This window comes from Bombina bombina, chromosome 4 (assembly GCF_027579735.1).
Source record: "Bombina bombina isolate aBomBom1 chromosome 4, aBomBom1.pri, whole genome shotgun sequence".
Lineage (NCBI taxonomy): Eukaryota > Metazoa > Chordata > Amphibia > Anura > Bombinatoridae > Bombina > Bombina bombina.
In genome coordinates, this window is record NC_069502.1 from 337,906,559 (window position 1) to 337,928,386 (window position 21,828).

Genomic DNA, 21,828 nt, shown 5'->3' on the forward strand with positions numbered 1-21,828 from the left:
TATATATATATATATATATATATATATATATATATATATATATAAAAAGGGAAAGCACAATCCAATCCAAAAACAGGCACTCGTTGGTCTTGTAATAAAAAATATCAAAATTTATTTAGCGAAAGTTAAAAGCGACATTACTTTTGCTAAATAAATTGTGATATTTTTTATTACAAGACCAACGAGTGCCTGTTTTTGCACTGTACTATGTATATATATATTTATTTAAGAATAAAAAGAAATTTTTCTGCTATATGAAGAACATTGTAATGTAAAATATTCATATTTCACAACGGGTTACCTCACTTGAGTAAACGTGATCTGGTTTGTGCATGAATAAAAGGTGTTCAGTTTTTTCCACTTTTCGTGCTCCATTGAAGCCTAAGGGGGAAAACACTAACGTGTTTGTGATATTTAAAGTTCGGCTTTTTGCATGCATTGTGTGAAAATATTTTACTTTCAACTTGTAATACAAACGTTACCCAACACGTGCAAATAGCTTACTTCTAGCAAATGTAACTCACAAGCGGGAGTGATAAATAGTTCTCCACTTATAATCTAGCCCTATATCAGGAAATGATTCTTCTTAACTACCGGAGGTTGTACTGGGAGATTACTTCCTCCAGTATAGCCATCATATCATGTTTTAGATACTTATGTCTGTATTACATTTAGACTATATCAGTTTTATATATGCCCAATACGGTTTATAACCTATGCACTTCACAGACATTTGATATGTTGCATTGTTTTTTCAATGTGTTACTACCATTTAATTCACTGAAAATCTTCTAATTTTATGTTATTGTTTTTGTCAGTGATATTCTTACAATGTTTATTATCTAACAAACTAAAAGAAGCCACAGTTATGCTTACTATGTTCAGTATTTCACCACAATAAAATTTTGAGTGTTGAGAAAAGATCTGAAATGATCAGTCAGCCAATGAACTATACAGACTTGGCAGACGATACCTAGTTCTAGCTTCACAACATATACATTAAGTTTAAATTAATTTCTATGATTATCTTAATGTCTGCTGTGTAGTTTTATGCATAATATAAGAAGAATAGAGGCTGGATTACTTATGATTAAACATTTTGTTAAGGTGATTAATAATCATGCTGTTTAAAATGGTCTCAAACGTGCAAACGTATCTTTAAGTAAAGGGCATGTAGGGATAGAGTATTTTCATTATTCAGATTTATGATTATATCCTGTATAGTTTGTTAACATTTTCTCATAGGGCCTAATTATTGAAAACTTGCTGGCATAAAAATAAATCAAAAACGGGCTTTTTCAAACACTAATGTGCACTCAAATGAGAATAAAGTAATTATTCTACTGCATTATAAAATCCATACAGAGTTGGGTTTTCACAGTCTGATAAACTCAGTTTAGCTTGTTTCAAAACACATATCACAGCTCTGAGCATTACTTTTTTTTTGTTAAACGTTTTTGTTTTTTTTCCTTGTTAAGTACATAATTGGAGCCTAAATCCATAAAAAGTTACAATATTGCTAGAATCATAATTTAATTACAAAATTTACACAGCTAAAATAAGGTATTTTACTGTTCATTTATATATATTTTTTTGATAGTTATAAAAATATTATTTATTTATATGCTTGTTTACCAACCATATTTTCCTGTTATGCCACATATGTATGTTGGACAGCTTAAATGGCCACTAAAGTCAAATTAAACTTTTGTGATTCAGATAGAAAATGCAGTTTTAAGAAACTTTCCAATTCACTAATCAAATTGTGTAAAGTCTTTTATATACACACTTTCTGTGGCACCAAATGCTAATGAGCAAGAGTTCACAGTTTATATTAGTCTGTGATTAGCTGATTGCTGTCACATGATACAGTGGGCCACAAATCAAAATAAATTTTGAAATTTGCCAGAAAAAAATCTACTGCCCTAATAAAAGTAAGTGCTATTGCATTGTATTTTTACTATGCACTTGTTGATTATGCAATTCTATTGTATTTTAAGTAATTCACACAGTGGTGTTTCTAATTGATTGGAATGACATAGAAAAGGAAGCTAAAATATATCATATATATTACTGGAAAATAGCTTTAAACTTGACCAGTTGAAAGTACTTATAAACTTTTACAGTGACAAATTAGTATTGTTTTAGCAACTATGATATGTAGATCATTTATTGATCTCTGAAAAAAAAGGGAAAGGTTAATTGAATCAAAAAGATCATTTGTTGTTAAGACTTATTAATAGGAAAGATGGAGTATTTAGTCCAACTTAAAGACATATCATATTCCAAAGTATTCCCAAGTGTGCTTTCTTGCTATATGAATTCTTAACATACCTAAGCTACCCATTCTATAACAATAAAAAGAAAGACCACTAGTACAGTCAATGAAAAACATATGATTTGTAAGTTTTACCATATGTCAAACTAGACCTCTTGAGTGCATAAAAAATTATATAATTTCATTCAGGCGTTAATAAATATGATCCAAACTGCACAGCTTGGTATGCATGCTTATACACTGGTCCCACTAGCAAATTATAATGATCGGTAGAAACTCATGGGGGTCAAAGATTTCCATCTGAAAAGAACCAAGGGGCCGATTTATCAAACAATTTACAGTTGCATAAAAATCAAAAATGCCCTTGTTCCTGTTTTTTTTTTTGCTTTGCAAGAACATGAAGGCCCTTTTCAAGATATTATCACTTTCACAGTTTTAAGCTACTTTGGTATCATTTTCAAAAAAATGTACTGTCAGTGCTGTGATACATGACTCTCAACTAACGTTCAGGTAAAAGTACCTTAAAAGTATTGTGTATGACAAAAAGCACAGTTTTTCTATAAGATAGGTATTAATGTATATGCTGAAACTTTACTAAATATTTATAGATCTTATTATTTAAAATTGTCAAAAGACAACAATTAGGAACTGCAAGATAATAGTCAAATTAATCTCTAGTGTTTTAATATTTTATGGTGCTCAACATACAGTATATCACCAAAATCTTTGTATGGGACATAACAGAACTTCCAGCAGAGGTGAATAAGGAGGATAAACCAACTCACAAGCTAAAAACTATTTCCTTTCAGAGGGAGAGAAAAGAAATAATTATGAATTAAACTTCCTTGTATATTGGTGTCCTTGCAGATAAATCAATCCATACTCATCAAGTTCTAAAACAAATGAAGATGTGACTAAATCAGAATCCCTCAAAAAGCATGGATATATCTAAGCTTGAAGAACTACCACCAGATAGAAAATAAAAGAAAATCCAAGTGTCTGGAGAAAAATGTGAGTGTAGTGTACACATGATTCACAATACATGATACCCCTGTTATACTGTATAGTTAAAATGCAGGCAATACCAGATTTCAATTTGGTAAAAAAAGATGGTTGCCTTTTACCAAAGTTGATAGCTGCCTAGGGGTATCTGGGCAGTAAAGGGCTTTTGTTCCCAAATGTTAAAATAATTAAATGGACAGTCTAATAAAATATATATGATTCAGAAGGGGCGTGCAATTTTAAACAACTTCCCAAGTTACTTGTATCATCAAAATGTGCTTTGTCCTTATATTATTTGTTGAAAGCTAAACCCAAGCCATTGAAGGCCACTTCTTAACTCAGTGCAGTTTTTCACAGCTAGACAGAACTAGTTCATGTGTGCCATATAGATAGCATTGTACTACCTCCTGTGGAGTTATTTATGAGTCCGCACTGATTGGCTAAAATGCAAGTCTGTCAAAAGAACTGAGATAAGGGGGCAGTCTGCAAATGATTAGATACAAGGTAACCACAGAAGTAAATTGTGGATTTATATAACAGTGTTGGTTATGCAAAATTGGGTAATGGGTTATGAAGAGATTATCTATCTTTTTAAACTATAGAAATTTTCAAGTAGACTGTCCCTTTAAAAAGATGTACTTGATGCTGCTGTAATAAGAAAAGCTGTATGCACTGTCCTTATGCTGCTGGTGTTAAACAGTCAGATGATAGTCAGAAGTCAGATGGCAACACTCTGGCTAGATTAGTATAGCTGCAATATTGAAGCATTCAAATGTTAATGATTCTATGTTCACAATCAGTGCCAAATGTTAGAGACAGTGTAGGAAATACATTTTTTTTTTTTACATTACTCTTTATTTTAAATATTGCTAAATAATGTCAGCATATCTATGTTGATAACCAGATTATTTAAGCCCCTACAGTAAAGTACTATTATACTGAAATATTAGAGGGACACTTTAACTCAAAATTTAATGTTGATGATTCAGATAGAGCACGCAATATTAAGAGACTTTCCAAATTACTTCCATTATCAAAATGTGCAAAATCTTTTCATAGTCACCAGTGTCTACTGAGCATGTGCAGAAGTTTACAGTATATAGGTATATGAATCTGTGATTGGCTGATGCCTGCCACATGATACAAGGGGCCAGCAAATTGAAAAGAATTTTGAAATTCATAATAAAAAATCTACAGTTTATAAAAAATTCAGGTTAAGTGCTTTTATATTATCTTTTTATTATGCACTTGTTGATTATGCATTATGATTTATTGGTCCTTTAAATAGCACGAGAACAACCACTTTCTTTTAGTTTGCTCCTTTTTGATACAGAAGTTAAGTTGTAATTTACATTTTTCATTTCTTAAATAAAGAGTTCATGAGAGATCCTTTATTTTAGCATAAGTATTAGAATACGATGTCTCCAATATAGCATCCTTATATCTTTAAATACATTACTTAATAATGTATTACCAGAATTGTCTGTATCCTAAATTGTGCTATTGTAAAACTGGATGTTAGGAAAACAGCTTTTAAGCATGTACGTACACAAAATTAAATAGTTGATTTCACACATGCTACCTAATAAGTTTTACTTATTTTAAAAACCTTTATGACTAATAATTATTGGTTGGTTAAGTGACTAAGGTTTGATGAGTGAGAGTGCAGTGTTTGAGTCCAGGATGAATGTCCAGCAATGGGATTTGATAAGGTGTTCAAATTTTTTTTTATCTTGTATTAAAACAAAGACTTGGCTGCCTGGCTTAGGCAAGGTGAAGATTATGGTGCACTCTTAAAGAGCAAAGTCATTTGATGCTATTAGATCAGAAAATGCTAGGCTGGAATCAGTTCCTCTAACAATATAAGGAAGGCTGTGTTCCTCTAATGCGCACAAATCATGGTCAAATGAGCATGATAACACAGATAAACTGCAACTGCAAAGTCAGGATTCTAGTATATCTATAAACTGCTTGCTAGGCAGAGTTCCATATAAACAACATGCTGAAAATATTTTCAAAAAGAGAAGCGCTCTACCAGGAATGAACAACAGCTCAGTAGCTTGTTCTATGGCAAGTTTCCACCTAGGAGTAGTGTCTTTAAGCCCAACTGTGCTTTTCACAAATAAGAATTTCCCTGTAGTAGAGGGATATGGCTGCATAGAGGGATATGGCTGCACCTCACTGATGAGGCTCACAGAAGGCCAAATTGATCGTCTGAGGTTGCCATGCTCCTTATTCAGAAGACTGTCTGCTATTTTAGGGCTGGACTGACTTTGCTATTCTTCAGGAAAGTTCTCCCCTGTGAAAAAGCACAATTGGGCTAAAGAAGGCTGCTCCTTGGTGGTAACTCTCCATAGAACAAGTTACTGAGCTGTTGTTAATACTTGTTAGAGCGCTTCTGCTCTTGATCATTCAACAAGGTATTGTGCTACTACAGAGTTATGTTATTTAATTTCTTTAGGGCAGATATGAGACATTATTATCATAATAATAATTCCCCAAAAAACTGTCTATTTAGATTTTATAGAATTATTTCTGAAATATATCAGGTGCCCCACCATTTACACAAGTATTTCACAGAGATTGGAATACAATTTTTAATGATAGCAAAAATGAGTTGGGTAGGAAAATTGTTTTTGGATTAGGTTGGAATATAACCTATTGAGTATAATTTCTGAATGGCTGCGATGCATTGCTAAAAAATGAACTGCCAGAGCAACAGCTAATTCACACATACATTATAACTCTCCTTATTTTAACCTACAGTTGTAGCTATTTTACCAATAACAGGAGGTGGTACATACCAGGTATTTTATACCATTGACTTTTGGCATGTGTGTCAACCTAGCTCAGCATCCTCAGCCAACAACAACACCAGTTTCAACAATTCAACTGCCTTCCAAAAGTCCATATGCTCCTAATACAATACAACCCTACCAATCTGCCATTCTAAGAAATGGCCTTCATTACCTAAGCAAAAAATGTAATTATCTAAAACAGAACTATTAAATCCAAGTACTGCACTACAATTAATTATTCATCACTAATACCATCAAGATAAAAAAAATCAAGTCAACATTTGGTGGCATTGCCAAACGCTTACCCCATTTTGGAAGTCTCTGGAATAAGCTTTTTAAACTTTATTGGGCCCAAATTTTGTTTTATCACTGACCATTCCATTACTGAATAAAAGTCCTAAATGTAGATGTAAAATCAGGTCCTCCCTCCTCCAGATAGGATTAAATAGTGCCAATTTACAGATAGCTAACTTTTGGAAATCTGACCAGACTTCAATCCAGGAGATGTGGTTACACAAAACTGATAATCCATTACAATTGGAAGAATTTGGTTTCTTCTGAAAGAATAAACTCACTCTATTTGCGTCAATGGAACACTCCCTTTCAGTGCTATGAGACACTGAGTTGTGGGTGCATTTTCTTTCCTAGAACCCACCTTCCTTTTCTTCCCCCTTTCTTCTCTAACCCCCACAATCAACCTTTTGAGATTATGCTGTGTACTTCAAATGAGCTTGCTTATGTTTCAAACAATACTTTAATACCAATGTTCAGTATTAATGTTTTTTGTATTACTTAATATTCTGTTATGTATAACATCGGAAGTCAATAATGTGAAGATTATTCTACTTTTGAGTTAAAGGGAGAAAATTGACTTTATTTTTATAATTTTTTTTCGTCTTTTGACATGACAATTGATTTCTTCCTCTACTAATTTAAAAATTACTTTTACACCTGAACTTGTTTCTACCAGTATAAAAATTACTTTTACACCTGAACTTGTTTCTACCAGTATAAAAATTACTTTTACACCTGAACTTGTTTCTACCAGTATAAAAATTAATTAAAAAAAAAGTCAAGTCACCACGTCACACATAAAAATAAAAGTCTTCAGTGTCAATACTTGCTGCATTTAACCACTAAAACCCCCTTGTTACACACACACGCATGCACATAGATTTCATTACTCAAGTTGCTGCACTGATTGATATCTGCCTCCATTTGAATCCACTCAAGGAAAGCACCACCTGAGTATTGGTTCCAGAAGGATATTCCCACCCACAACATCTATTCTCTGTGATAAGGTTCAACAATCTTCTTTGCAAACCCTTAACAAAAGGGCTTCCACCCCACTGTGGCTCCTTTTGCCACAATGGTTCACTTTTAAGAAACCTCCTAACTGTAGAGCCCCATTCGTGGGTATATTTTACAAAGTTTTTGTTGTTGTGTCCTTTTTCTTTTTTTTCTTCTATATGAAAGCACCTAACCAAATATATTTTTTCTTTCAAAAAATACTTGTAAATTAATTTGAACCAATTTTGTTATTAAGTGAATTATATAAATTCAACTGGTAAAAATTGTTGTTAAAGCCAGTGTTTAAACACTCACTGAAAGACATGTAAATATAGGGAAAATCAGGGTTAAGTGCTTACTCAAATACACAAAAATCAGGAAATAAATATTTTGCAGTCAGTAAAATCGCATTATGGGATCGCCCTCGGGCTTTGTCAATGACATCATATATCACATCATCAATTACTAATAAATAAATATATATATATATAAACATATATATTATTTACATGATATATGGCAACAATGAAATCATAGATGGTTCTACATATGCTCAAGTTTAATGCATATCATCATCTGGTATTAATACTGCACTTAAACAGTTTCATGTTTTAATTTATGAAGACCATTTCTAGGAAATATATGGTTGAATTTCAACTATTTGCAGACTCATATGCGCTCTTGAGATCACTATAGAAATTCAGTGGCAATAAACTATTGTGAAATCCAAATTCAAGGTCCTATAAAAATCTAATGTAAGCTCTAGCCTTTCTCAAATACTCCTTTAAGTATATTAATACGTTAACATGTACTTGAATATTCAAACAGGTAGCCCTCTGTTACACTGTGGTTCTGTTCCTCAAATTCATGCCCCTCTTAGAATATACATAAATAATTTAATATTATTACATTTAAAGCTATGAAAGTAAAAATGAATTTATGTGATAGAATGTTTAAACTACTTGTTATATGTGTGCACATTGTGAAATAACTTAAAATATAAAAAAAGTTACATCTTCCAAAACACTGTTTAAAAACTGTCACTTTATGTGTAAAGTCTCTTCAGTTCCTGTGCAAACAAATGCCTTAATAAAAAAAAGTCTGATCTCTACATCTGTACAATCATAGGCAGCAGCTTACCAGAATACCAAAATAATGAATTTAGCAGCAACTGGTTTAAGATTTTTTGTTGAACCTTTGCATATATAGCACTTGTAACCATCGTATACAATGATGACATGAATAGTAGAGTATTTTATAAGTTCTCTATCAAGCTCTTGAAGCTATACTTTTAGTGCATTTCAAGAAGAGTCGATGTGCTGGACCATTAATTTTTTGTGCTAAAACAGACATGTCTCTTGCTACAGTTTTCCTAGAAAACATAGAACCATTAGCTACCAATTGTACCGGTGTCAACTTCTGCCATCTTCACATCCCCAGATACTCAATTTGATGGGACTAGGAGTATAGGTGAGAAGCTTTGTGGAGATTATAAGACTGGTTTATAGGCTATAAGTGAAGGTGGGAAGTTTTGAGGTGCTTATGAGGCTGGAGGCTGGTTATGGAGCTAAGGTTGTAGGAAGGACGTTTTTTGAGCTTCTGAGGCTATTGCAGGCTGAGTTTCGCTTTCTAAATAGTTAAGGTGGATTCTTCTGAAACTTTTATTTGTTTCTCTTTTCTTGATTTGTGGTTTATTTAGAGTGCTCTGGATGATCATCAGTGGGTTAAGAAGACTCCACAACAAGGTGCTGCCACATAGCATTCCAGGCTGGTAGGCTAATTAAGATGTCACTTTCTGGGGCCTTATAAGCCTTGTACTGCTTATCTATAGTTGAGAGATAGATCTTCCATATATGTGGTTCTGTATGTTGGTTCCAGAACCTGGGGGATACTCCTTATGTGGGACCTTTAAGATGGATAACTAGCATAGGGTAAAGTGTTCTGTCTTGGGGACTGGCTATTACAGTGAAACCTGACATTTCTCACATATTAGAATGCGTGTTTCAGTAGGTTTTTTTTAGATATATGTGGTAAAAGCAGGACTCTCCAAGTTTATATTAACTAGGTTTTGAAGAGCCTTGTGGTATTTGGCAGCACAATGTGTGTTGAATGCACAGTTAAAGTCAGGATCCACAGTTTCCTTAAATCTGCCACTGAAAATATTTGCCCCTTGCTCTGTCTACAGTCTATAGGATTTATATGAAAGTTGTGGTAATCATTATATCTTAACTGTGGCTGAGATTTCTCATATCAATAGAATAGTACTGGCTGTTTTCAATTGTACAGGACTTAATATGTTGATTTAAAAATATCACATGCATTTGACATTATCCACACATAAAGCTAGATTACAATATTAGTGCTAACTGCACATAAGTTAAATCAATAGTGCTCCTATGTTTTCATTGGTATTACAAGTTTAAAGTAAATTGTCATCAGGAGAATCAAAGCTGTTATGTGTTGCACACAAGCACAACACATAACTTTCAACTTGTAATGAGAGATGTTTAGCAAGATTTGCAAAATCTATTTAAAGCATAGGGTGCGCTAAAGGGATGTCGGCCACGCTAAACATTCTCTGGTTATTCTGTTTTACCATGAATCATCTTAGTGCAGTCCAATGATATTGATAGTGCACTCTGAGCTATCAGTAGCGCTCCACTTGTAATCTAGGTCATAGTGCACTGTTGCTCAAACTGTGTGTCTTTTGTGATACAGATACTAAAAATTGAATAGCTATTATAATATAATGACATACCTTCCTGTGTAGCAATCCAATTTTACATTTTCACTTTTTTCACTATTTTGTGGTTAGTCAAAAATTGCTGAATGACACATTAAAATGCACATTCCTGGTGGACATTAGTGTCTGTCAAACAGAGTAAAATCAATCCTGAGAAACAATCGCCTAGATTTAGAGTTCTGCGTTAGCCGTCAAAAGCAGCGTTAAGGGGTCCTAACGTTGCTTTTGGCCGCCCGCTGGTATTTAGAGTCAGCCAGGAAAGGGTCTAACACTCACTTCCAAGCAGCGACTTTTCCATACCGCAGATCCCCTTACACCAATTGCGTATCCTATCTTTTCAATGGGATCTTCCTAACGCTGGTATTTAGAGTCTTGGCTGAAGTGAGCGGTAGAGCCTCTACCGACAAGACTCCAGCCGCAGAAAAAAGTCAGTAGTTAAGAGCTTTCTGGACTAAGGCCGGTTTTTAAAGCTCTTAACTACTGTGCTCTAAAGTACACTAACACCCATAAACTACCTATTTACCCCTAAACCAAGGCCCCCCCACATCGCCGCCACTCTAATAAAATTTTTTAACCCCTAATCTGCCAACCGCACTTCGCCGCCACCTACATTATCCCTATGAAACCCTAATCTGCTGCCCCTAACATCGCCGACACCTACATAATATTTATTAACCCCTAATCTGCCCCCCCAACGTCGCAGCTACCTAACTACACTTATTAACCCCTAATCTGCCGACCGGACCTCGCCGCTACTCCAATAAATGTATTAACCCCTAAACCGCTGCACTCCCACCTCGCAAACCCTATAATAAATAGTATTAACCCCTAATCTGCCCTCCCTAATATCTCCGCCACCTAACTTCAAGTATTAACCCCTAATCTGCCGCCGGACCTCGCCGCTACTCTAATAAATGTATTAACCCCTAAAGCTAAGTCTAACCCTAACCCTAACACCCCCCTAACTTAAATATAATTTTAATCTAACTAAATAAATTAACTCTAATTAACTAAAGTATTCCTATTTAAAACTAAATACTTACCTGTAAAATAAACCCTATTATAGCTATAATATAACGAATAATTATATTGTAGCTATTTTAGGATTTATATTTATTTTACAGGCAACTTTGTATTTATTTTAACTAGGTACAATAGCTATTAAATAGTTATTTACTATTTAATAGCTACCTAGTTAAAATAATTACAAAATTACCTGTAAAATAAATCCTAACCTAAGTTAGAATTAAACCTAACACTACATTATCAATAAATTAATTAAATAAATTACATACAATTACATACAATAAAATAAACTAAACTAAATTACAAAAAAAAAAAAACACTAAATTACAAAAAATAAAAAAAGATTACAACAATTTTAAGCTGATTACACCTACTCTAAGCCCCCTAATAAAATAACAAAGCCCCCCCAAATAAAAAACTTTCCCTACCCTAATCTAAATTACAAAAGTTAACAGCTCTATTACCTTACCAGTCCTTAAAAGGGCTTTTTGCGGGGCATGCCCCAAAGTAATCAGCTCTTTTGCCTGTAAAAAAAACACAATACCACCCCCCAACATTACACATACCCCTACTCTAACCCAAACCCCCCTTAAATAAACCTAACACTACCCCCCTGAAGATCTCCCTACCTTGAGTCGTCTTCACCCAACCGGGCCGAAGTCTTCATTGGATGGACCAGAAGAGGACATCCAGACCGGCAGAAGCCTTCATCCTATCCGGGCAGAAGAGGACATCCGGACCGGCAGACATCTTCATCCAATCGGCATCTTCTATCTTCATCCATCCGACGAGGAGCGGCTCCATCTTCAAGACCTCCGCGCGGAACATCCTTCCTGCACGACGACTAGACAACGAATTAAGGTTCCTTTAAGTGACGTCATGCAAGATGGCGTCCCTCGAATTCCGATTGGCTGATAGGATTCTATCAGCCAATCGGAATTAAGGTAGGAAAAATCTGATTGGCTGATTGAATCAGCCAATCAGATTCATGTTCAATCCGATTGGCTGATCCAATCAGCCAATCAGATTGAGCTCACATTCTATTGGCTGTTCCGATCAGCATATAGAATGCAAGCTCAATCTGATTGGTTGATTGGATCAGCCAATTCGATTGAACTTGAATCTGATTGGCTGATTTAATCAGCCAATCAGATTTTTCCTACCTTAATTCCGATTGGCTGATAGAATCCTATCAGCCAATTGAAATTCGAGGGACGCCATCTTGGATGACGTCATTTAAAGGAACCTTCATTCGGCGAGTAGGCGTTAGGGAAGAAGGATGGATCCGCATTGGCTGGAAGAAGATGGCTCCGCTCCGGATGAATGAAGATAGAAGATGCCGCTTGGATGAAGATGTCTGCCGGTCCGGATGTCCTCTTCTGCCCGGATAGGATGAAGACTTCTGCCGCTCCGGATGTCCTCTTTTGGTCCATCCATGCCCGGCTGGGTGAACACGACTCAAGGTAGGGAGATCTTCAGGGGGGTAGTGTTAGGTTTATTTAAGGGGGGTTTGGGTTAGAGTAGGGGTATGTGGGTGGTGGGTTGTAATGTTGGGGGGTGGTATTGTGTTTTTTTTACAGGCAAAAGAGCTGATTTCTTTGGGGCATGCCCCGCAAAAAGCCTTTTTAAGGGCTGGTAAGGAAATAGAGCTGTTAACTTTTTAAATTTAGATTAGTGTAGGGAAAATTTTTTATTTTGGGGGGCTTTGTTATTTTATTAGGGGGCTTAGAGTAGGTGTAATTTGCTTAAAATTCTTGTAATCTTTTTTTATTTTTTGTAATTTAGTGTTTGTTTTTTTGTAATTTAGTTTAGTTTATTTAATTGTAGGTAATTGTAGGTACTTGTAGTTAATTTATTTAATTTATTTATTGATAGTGTAGTGTTAGGTTTAATTGTAACTTAGGTTAGGATTTATTTTACAGGTAATTTGGTAATTATTTTAACTAGGTAGCTATTAAATAGTAAATAACTATTTAATAGCTATTGTACCTAGTTAAAATAAATACAAAGTTGCCTGTAAAATAAATATAAATCCTAAAATAGCTACAATATAATTATTCATTATATTGTAGCTATATTAGGGTTTATTTTACAGGTAAGTATTTAGTTTTAAATAGGAATACTTTAGTTAATAATATTTAATATATTTAATTTATTTTGTTAGATTAAAATTATATTTAATTTAGGGGGCTGTTAGGGTTAGGGTTAGACTTAGCTTTAGGGGTTAATACATTTATTATAGCAGCGGCGAGGTCCGGTCGGCAGACTAGGGGTTAATACTTGAAGTTAGGAGGCGGCGATGTTAGGGAGGGCAGATTAGGGGTTAATACTGTTTATTATAGGGTTTGTGAGGCGGGAGTGCGGCGGTTTAGGGGTTAATACATTTATTATAGTGGCAGCGAGGTCCGGTCTGCAGATTAGGGGTTAATAAGTGTAGGTAGGTAGCGGCGACGTTGAGGGGGGCAGATTAGGGGTTAATAAATATTATGTAGGTGTCGGCGATGTTAGGGGCAGCAGATTAGGGGTACATAGGTATAACGTAGGTTGCGGCGGAGTACGGAGCGGCAAATTAGGGGTTAATAATATAATGCAGGTGTCGGCGATGTCGGTGGCGGCAGATTATGGGTTAATAAGTGTAAGGTTAGGGGTGTTTAGACTCGGGGTACATGTTAGGGTGTTAGGTGCAGACTTAGAAACTGTTTCCCCATAGGAAACAATGGGGCTGCGTTGGGAGCTTAACGCTGCTTTTTTGCAGGTGTTAGGTTTTTTTCTGCCCAAACTGCCCCATTGTTTCCTATCGAAGAATCGTGTACGAGCACGTTTTTCCAGCTAGCCGCTACCGTAAGCAACGCTGGTATTGAGGGTTGAAGTGGCGGTAAATTATGCTCTACGCTCCCTTTTTGGAGCCTAACGCAGCCCTTCAGACAACTCTAAATACCAGCGTTGTCTTAAGGGTGCGCTGGAAAAAAAGCAGCGTTAGCTACGCAGGTCTTTACCGACAAAACTAAATCTAGGCGAATGTCAGTCATTTCTATCACTCTCTTTAAGGGTTTGCTGTGCAAAACGCATGGTATTTTGTAGCTTTCATTTCTTTTCTTTGGTTTTCCAGTGCATTAGAAGAGGATCTGTTTGAATCAGTCAGTTACAATGTGATAAATATTGAATGTTTTTTCAACCAATGACTATAGAAATAGCAGTTACATCTGTAGTCTGCATTTCCAGTTTTATCAGAAATTGTAAACCCCCCCAATTTGCAAAATTAAATCAAAAAAGAAAAAGGGGCAAAATAAATCATTGATATTACAGTCACAAACTGTTTAATGTGCCTTTAACTAACTTTACTTTACTTCTCTTATGACTCAGATTATTAAAACCTAAAAAAATGAGCTTATGTCCAGATAATATCTAGTTAAAAATGAATGTACACTTTCGTAATTAACAAACATAAAAACAAGATGGTCCCTTGTTAGTGCAAACTATTTAGTAAACTTTCGGCTAGTTTACAAGTTTTGCGTTATGAGTGAAAAAGCTTCATAGCGCTGCTTTTTCACTACCGCTGGTATTACGAGTCTTGTAGGTATATCTGTACCGCACACTTTTTTATCTGTAACACAACGTAACTACTGCAGCTTTCAAAAAGTCCTTATTCAATGGGACTTCCATAGCACCGGTATTACGAGTTTGCCTGTCAAAAAGTTAGTGGTACAGCCCATAACTACAAGATTTGTACCGTAAACTGAAAGTCAGTAGTTATGGCTTTTATGTTACAAAGCCGTAACATAAAACTCATAACTAAAGTACTAAAAAGTACATTAACACCCATAAACTACCTATTAACCCCTAAACCGAGGCCCTCCCGCATCGCAAACAGTAAAATAAAATGATTAACCCCTAATCTGCCGCTCCCGACATCATCACCACTATAATAAACATATTAACCCCTAAACTGCCATACTCCCGCATCACAAACACTAGTTAAATATTATTAACCCCTAATCTGCTGTCCCTAACATCGCCGCAACCTACATTACTGTTATTAACCCCTAATCTCCCCCAAAATTGCCGCCACTATACTAAAGTTATTAACCCCTAAACCTAACCCTAAGTCTAACCCTAACCCTAACACCCACTAACTTTAACATAATTAAAATAAATCTAAATAAAAAATACAATTAATACTTAAATAATTCCCAATTAAAACTAAATACTTACCTATAAAATAAAACCTAAGCTACCTACAATATAACTAATAGCAACATTGTATCTATCTTAGGTTTTATTTTTATTTCACAGGTACGTTTGTATTTATTTTAACTAGGTAGACTAGTTAGTAAATAGTTATTAACTATTTACTAACTACCTAGTTAAAATAAATACAAACTTACCTATAAAATAAAACCTAACCTGTCTTACACTAACACCTAACCTTACACTACAATTAAATAAATTACATTAATTAAATACAATTAACTAAATTAAAAACAAAAAAACCCACTAAATTACACAAAATAAAAAAGAAATAATCAAATATTTAAACTAATTACACCTAATCTAATAGCCCTATCAAAATAAAAAAGCCCCCCCAAAATAAAAAAAAAACCCTAGCCTAAACTAAACTGCCAATAACCCTTAAAAGGGCCTTGTGCGGGGCATTGCCCCAAAGAAATCAGCTCTTTTACCTGTAAAAAAACCCCAACAAACAACCCCCCAACAGTAAAACCCACCACCCACACAACCAAACCCCCCAAATAAAATCCTATCTAAAAAAAACTAAGCTCCCATTGCCCTGAAAAGGGCATTTAGATGGGCATTGCCCTTAAAAGGGCATTTAGCTCTTTTTCAGCCCAAACACTAAGCTAGAAATAAAACCCACCCAATAAACCCTTAAAAAACTAACACCCGAAGATCCACTTACAGTTTTTGAAGACCGAACATCCATCCTCAACGAAGCAGGGAGAAGTCTTCATCCAAGCGGCAAGAAGTGGTCCTCCAGGCGGGCAGAAGTCTTCAGACGGCATCTTCTATCTTCATCCTTCTGACGCAGAGCGGCTCCATCTTCAAGACATCCAGCGCAAAGCATCCTCTTCTTTCGACGGCTACTGAAGAATGAAGGTTCCTTTAACGGACGTCATCCAAGATGGCGTCCCTTGAATTTCGATTGGCTTAAAAAAATTCTATCAGCCAATCTGAATTAAAGTTGAAAAAATCCTATTGGCTGATCCAATCAGCCAATAGGATCAAGCTCAATCCCATTGGTTTATTGGATTAGCCAATAGGATTGAAGCTCAATCCTATTGGCTGATTGCATCAGCCAATAGGATTTTTTCAACTTTAATTCCGATTGGCTGATAGAATTCTATCAGCCAATCAGAATTCAAGGGATGCCATCTTGGTGATTTCTTTGGGGCACTGCCCCGCAAAAGGCCCTTTTAAGGGCTATTGGCAGTTTAGTTTAGGCTAGGGTTTTTTTATTTTGGGGGGGCTTTTTATTTTGATAGGGCTATTAGATTAGGTGTAATTAGTTTAAATATTTGATAATTTCTTTTTTATTTTGTGTAATTTAGTGTTTATTATTTTTTGTAATTTAGTTATTTGTATTTAATTAATGTAATTGATTTAATTGTAGTGTAATGTTAGGTGTTAGGGTAAGACAGGTTAGGTTTTATTTTACAGGTAAATTTGTATTTATTTTAACTAGGTAGTTAGTAAATAGTTAATAACTATTTACTAACTAGTCTACCTAGTAAAAATAAATACAAACTTAGCTGTGAAATAAAAATAAAACCTAAGATAGCTACAACGTAACTATTAGTTATATTGTAGCTAGCTTAGGGTTTATTTAACAGGTAAGTATTTAGTTTTAAATAGGAATTATTTAGATATTAATTGTAATTTTTATTTATATTTATTTTAATTATGATAAAGTTAGTGGTGTTAGGGTTAGGATTAGATTTAGGGTTAGGTTTAGGGGTTAATAACTTTAGTATAGTGGCGGCGATGTTGAGGGCGGCAGATTAGGGGTTAATAAGTGTAGGTAGGTGGCAGCGATGTTGGGGGCGGCAGATTAGAGGTTAATAACTGTAATGTAGGTGGCGGCGGCATCGGGGGCCGCAGATTAGGGGTTAATAACTGTAATGTAGGTGGCGACGGTGTCGGGGGCAGCAGATTAGGGGTAATAAGTATAATGTAGGTGTCATATAACAACTAGTTAAACTAATTGTAACAGAGGATACAATCCAGTTTAAAGAAAGAACCAGTTGCCACAATGGTATAATACCAAAAAACCCTGCAGTGACAGAGATTATATAAATGTTAAAAAATGTTCCATTTCATTCATACATTTAAATTTTATTGTTGGCAACTAGGAACATGCACACATTCAGTAGCAAGGCTAAAAATTAAAAACACTCAGTGGATAGCACAATCACAATGAGCACTAGCATAAGTAATAAACCGTAGTATTCAGCTATCCTCAGTCCATAAATTATTAGCAGTAAACTAAGCCCTTACAATCCGAGGGCTGATTTAATTTTACTTATATTTCTTATAAGGACCAGACGATGTGATACTAAGTCTTAAATTAATAGTACATAACTATTATCCACAAAAGCAAGCAAATTAAAAAAGGACTAACAGGAGAGACAGAGCTACTCCTGACGGGTCCATTTTGTGCTTTATTGTAGGATTGCTGAACCTTGCACCTGGGCCCTAACATCTGGCTGTCCATTATACTACAATATTTTTTTTTTTGATAACTTATCTCTTACCTTACAGGTGAAGTTTCATTTCCAAGATATTGACTCAGAATCATTGCAATTGATGTGAAGCTGTTGCTCATCCTGTAGATATCTCTGGTATGATTCCCTAGAATAGCATTAAAGGTGCCAGTAATATTCTTAATTTCCATTAGCAGAATATGATGATATGAATGCTCAATGTTATTCAACTGGTTCACCAAATACGTTAAACATACTCTGGCCAGTCCCTGAAATAAAATTATATTTGACAATTTAAAAGTGTATACTGTTAAAGGAACTTAATTACAAACATATAAAAATTCTCAAATCTGTTTAAAGGGCCAGTAAACCTAAAAAGTAATGTTATATAATTCTGCACATAGTATTATATTAGTGCTATTTTTTTATTACATAATATATTGGGTGATTTTTTTATAAAAAGAAGAGGGTTTTCCAGACCCGCCCTCTGTGCTCTAGTGAGCGGGTCTGGTTTTCCCTCAGAGCGCATCGGGCCAGTTGTCTAGTCACAGCCTGGCCCGACTGCGCCATTACATTCAATGCAGCTCGCTCCTGCTGTCTGAGGGAAAACCAGACCCGCTCAGTAGAGCACAGAGGGTTGGTCTGGAAAACCCTCTTCTTTTTATAAAAATCACCCGATATTATATAATGTTATATAATGTTATATAATGTTATATAATTCTGCACTATGTGCTGAATTATATAACGTTATTTTTTAGGTTTACTGGCACTTTAAGGATGTCTCCTCTTTGTGTTGCTATGTTCCATGTTAATGTGTTATTGTTTTTTAACAGATATTAATAGTTATATGTTAATATGTAATCTTAACACTACTGTGAAAAAGTAAAATCAGTAGTAAAACTGTATTTTCTTAAAAGGGTATGATTAAAGGGACATAAAACCCAAAATTCAACTTTTTTTATTCTGATAGAGTATTGACTTCTATTATCTAATTTGCTTCTTTCTCTTGGTATCATTTGGTGAAAAGAATACCTAGGTATTCTCAGCATAAGAAATGCATTACTGGGAGTTAGTTACTATCGGTGACTGTTCATATATGCCTCTTTTCATTGTCTGACCTGGGGCCCGATCCGATATGCAGCGTCGCCCGCAAAAGCCGGCGACGCCAAAATTTGCACTGGTTTGGTATCCTATATATGGCGTAACCTAGAAGTTACGCTCGTATATTTCTGCCTTCGCTCGTAGTTTTTTGGGCCGTAGGCAGGTATACCAAACCAGCGCAGTTTGGTATCCAATATACAGCGTAAGGACTTACGTGGCGAAAATGGAGAAATCTTACTCCATTTTCACCTCGCCACAAAATGCAGCCGTAGTAAGCCTTACGCTGTCTATTGGAGCCCTGTAACTCCCTAAACTAGCTGCAAAATAAACCTAACACCTAACGCATGCGCAATGTCTATCTACCTGTCAACCACGATCCCACGCCGCAATCCCTAATAAAGTATTTAACCCCTAAAACCGCCGCACACGGACCCCGCCGCCACATATATTAAAAGTATAACCCCCTAATGTGAACCCCCTACACCGTCGCAAGCTACATTACATACCCCCTAATGTGAGTCCCTTACACCGCCACAATCTACCTTACCTACCCCTAAACTGAGCCCCCACCCGCCGCCATCTACCTTACCTACCCCCTAAAGTGCGCCCCTACCCCAGCGCCATCTACCTTACCTACCCCCTAAAGTGAGCCCCTTACACCACCGCCATCTATTTTAAAAATATTAACCCCTAATTTAATCCCCCTACACCGCCGCCAGCTATATTAACTATATTAACCCTAATTATATTAGGGTTAATATAGTTAATATAGTTATTATATTATTTATATTAACTATATTAACCCTAATTATAAATTATTATATTGTGGCTATTTTAGGGTTTATATTTATTTTACAGGTAACTTGGTATTTATTTTAACTAGGTACAATAGCTATTAAATAGTTAATAACTTAATACTTAATAATAGTTAAAATAATTACCAATTTACCTGTAAAATAAATCCTAACCTAAGTTACAAATACACCTACACTATCAATAAATTAAATAAACTACAAATATCTAAACTAAAATACAATAAAATAATCTAAACTAAATTACAAAAAAAACAAACACTAAATTACAAAAAATAAAAAAATATTACAAGATTTTTAAGCTAATTACACCTATTCTAAGCCCCCTAATAAAATAATAAAGCCCCCCAAAATAAAAAAATTTCCCTGCCCTATTCTAAATTAAAAAAGTTCAAAGCTCTTTTACCTTACCAGCCCTTAAAAGGGCCTTTTGCGGGGCATGCCCCAAAGAAAACAGCTCTTTTGCCTGTAAAGAAAAAACACAATACCACCCCCCAACATTACAACCCACCACCCACATACCCCTATTCTAACCACCACCCAAACCCCCCTTAAAAGAACCTAACACTACCCCCCTGAAGATCTCCCTACCTTGTCTTCACCCAGCTGGGTAGAACTCTTCTTCCATCCGGCGATGTCTTCAAGCAAAGCGGCATCTTCAATCTTCTTTCTTCGCTCCTTCGACGCGGAGCATCAATCCGGCACGAAGACTAAACGAGGAATGAGGTATCTTTAAATGATGTCATCCAAGATGGCGTCCGTCAAATTCCGATTGGCTGATAGGATTCTATCAGCCAATCAGAATTAAGGTAGAAAAATCTGATTGGCTGATTGAATCAGCCAATCAGATTCAAGTTAAATCCAACTGGCTGGTTTGTCAGACTTACGGCACTTTAGCCTCTGAAGGCGCCGTATATAGGATAGCTCGAGATGCGAGCTGAAACTGTGGGCGGCGGGGGTTCCCTCGCTTGCGCCGCAAACTACGATCTTTATCGGATCGCGTCCCTGATGTGTTCAGCTAACTCACAGTAGTGCATTGCTGATCATTCAACAAACAATAAGAAGAGAACAAAGCAAATTTGATAATGAATGTAAATTATAAAGTTGTTTAAAATGAGATGCTCTATCTCAATCATAAAAAAAAATTTGGTTTCATAGTCCTTTAAAAGAGGCCACTACACTGTGTCTAGTTAGAAATCACACCTTGATTTTCTTTAGTGAAATGGAGATAAAGGGGTAAATTTATCAAGTGTCTGTCCATTTAACATACGATGTCGGCATTTAACATTGCACAAGCAGTCAATGCTGCCCCCTGCAGATTCACAGCCAATCGGCTGCTAGCAAGGAGTTTCAATCAACCCGATTGTATACGATCGGGCGGATCGATGTCCGTAGTCTCAGAGGAGGTGTACGAATCAAGGAGCAGCGGTCTTAAGACTGCGGCTTCTTAACTGCTGTTTCTGGTGAGCCTGAAATAGCTGCTTTGGGGCAGATTGACAGCTTGTTAAATCGGCCCCAAAGTATTCTTATTAGAGCTTGTGGTGGTTGCATAGTGGAGACCAGAAATGACCATTCCACCACTTCTAATATAAATTAGTCATAACAAGATCAACAGACAGGACATAAACAATTATGGATATTTACTCATATAAAAAACCTTTTTATTAACTGAAAATACCTTTTTCCTTTTTTATTTAAACAGTGTGAGTGTCTGATAAATGGTAGGAATGTGTAGCAGCAAGAATGAAGAAAGAGAGACTGTGGGGTTAATTTATGAAGCAGCGAATGCTGCTTCTGATCCACTCCACTTCAGGTCTGGCTAAAGCGGAAGTTTAGAAGCAGCGACCGTGGGCAGCAATCAGCTAGATCAGATATGATCATTAAATTATGGTGGAGATAAAAAACTGAGATTAAAATCCTCCATGTCCCAAAATTAAATCAATACAAATATTTGCACAGGAAATTAGCACACCTAGGCAAGAATTTGCATATCTGATTTGCATATCTTACCCAGTATTCTCTTGTGCATTGGTAACATTGTATATGGAGTATTTCTGGGGAA

At 35.6% G+C, this 21,828-nt stretch overlaps 1 protein-coding gene across 1 annotated transcript in view; it reads right to left on the bottom strand.

Moving 5' to 3' along the window:
* VEPH1 (ventricular zone expressed PH domain containing 1) overlaps positions 1-21,828 on the bottom strand; it is a 971,752-nt gene that overhangs the window by 549,589 nt on the left and 400,335 nt on the right. The window contains exons 6-8 of the mRNA XM_053711791.1: positions 17,905-18,122; positions 2,335-2,348; positions 302-381 (exon numbers count right to left, since the gene is read on the bottom strand). Coding sequence (XP_053567766.1) covers positions 302-381; positions 2,335-2,348; positions 17,905-18,122 — 312 coding nt within the window. The remainder of the gene's footprint in view (positions 1-301; positions 382-2,334; positions 2,349-17,904; positions 18,123-21,828) is intronic.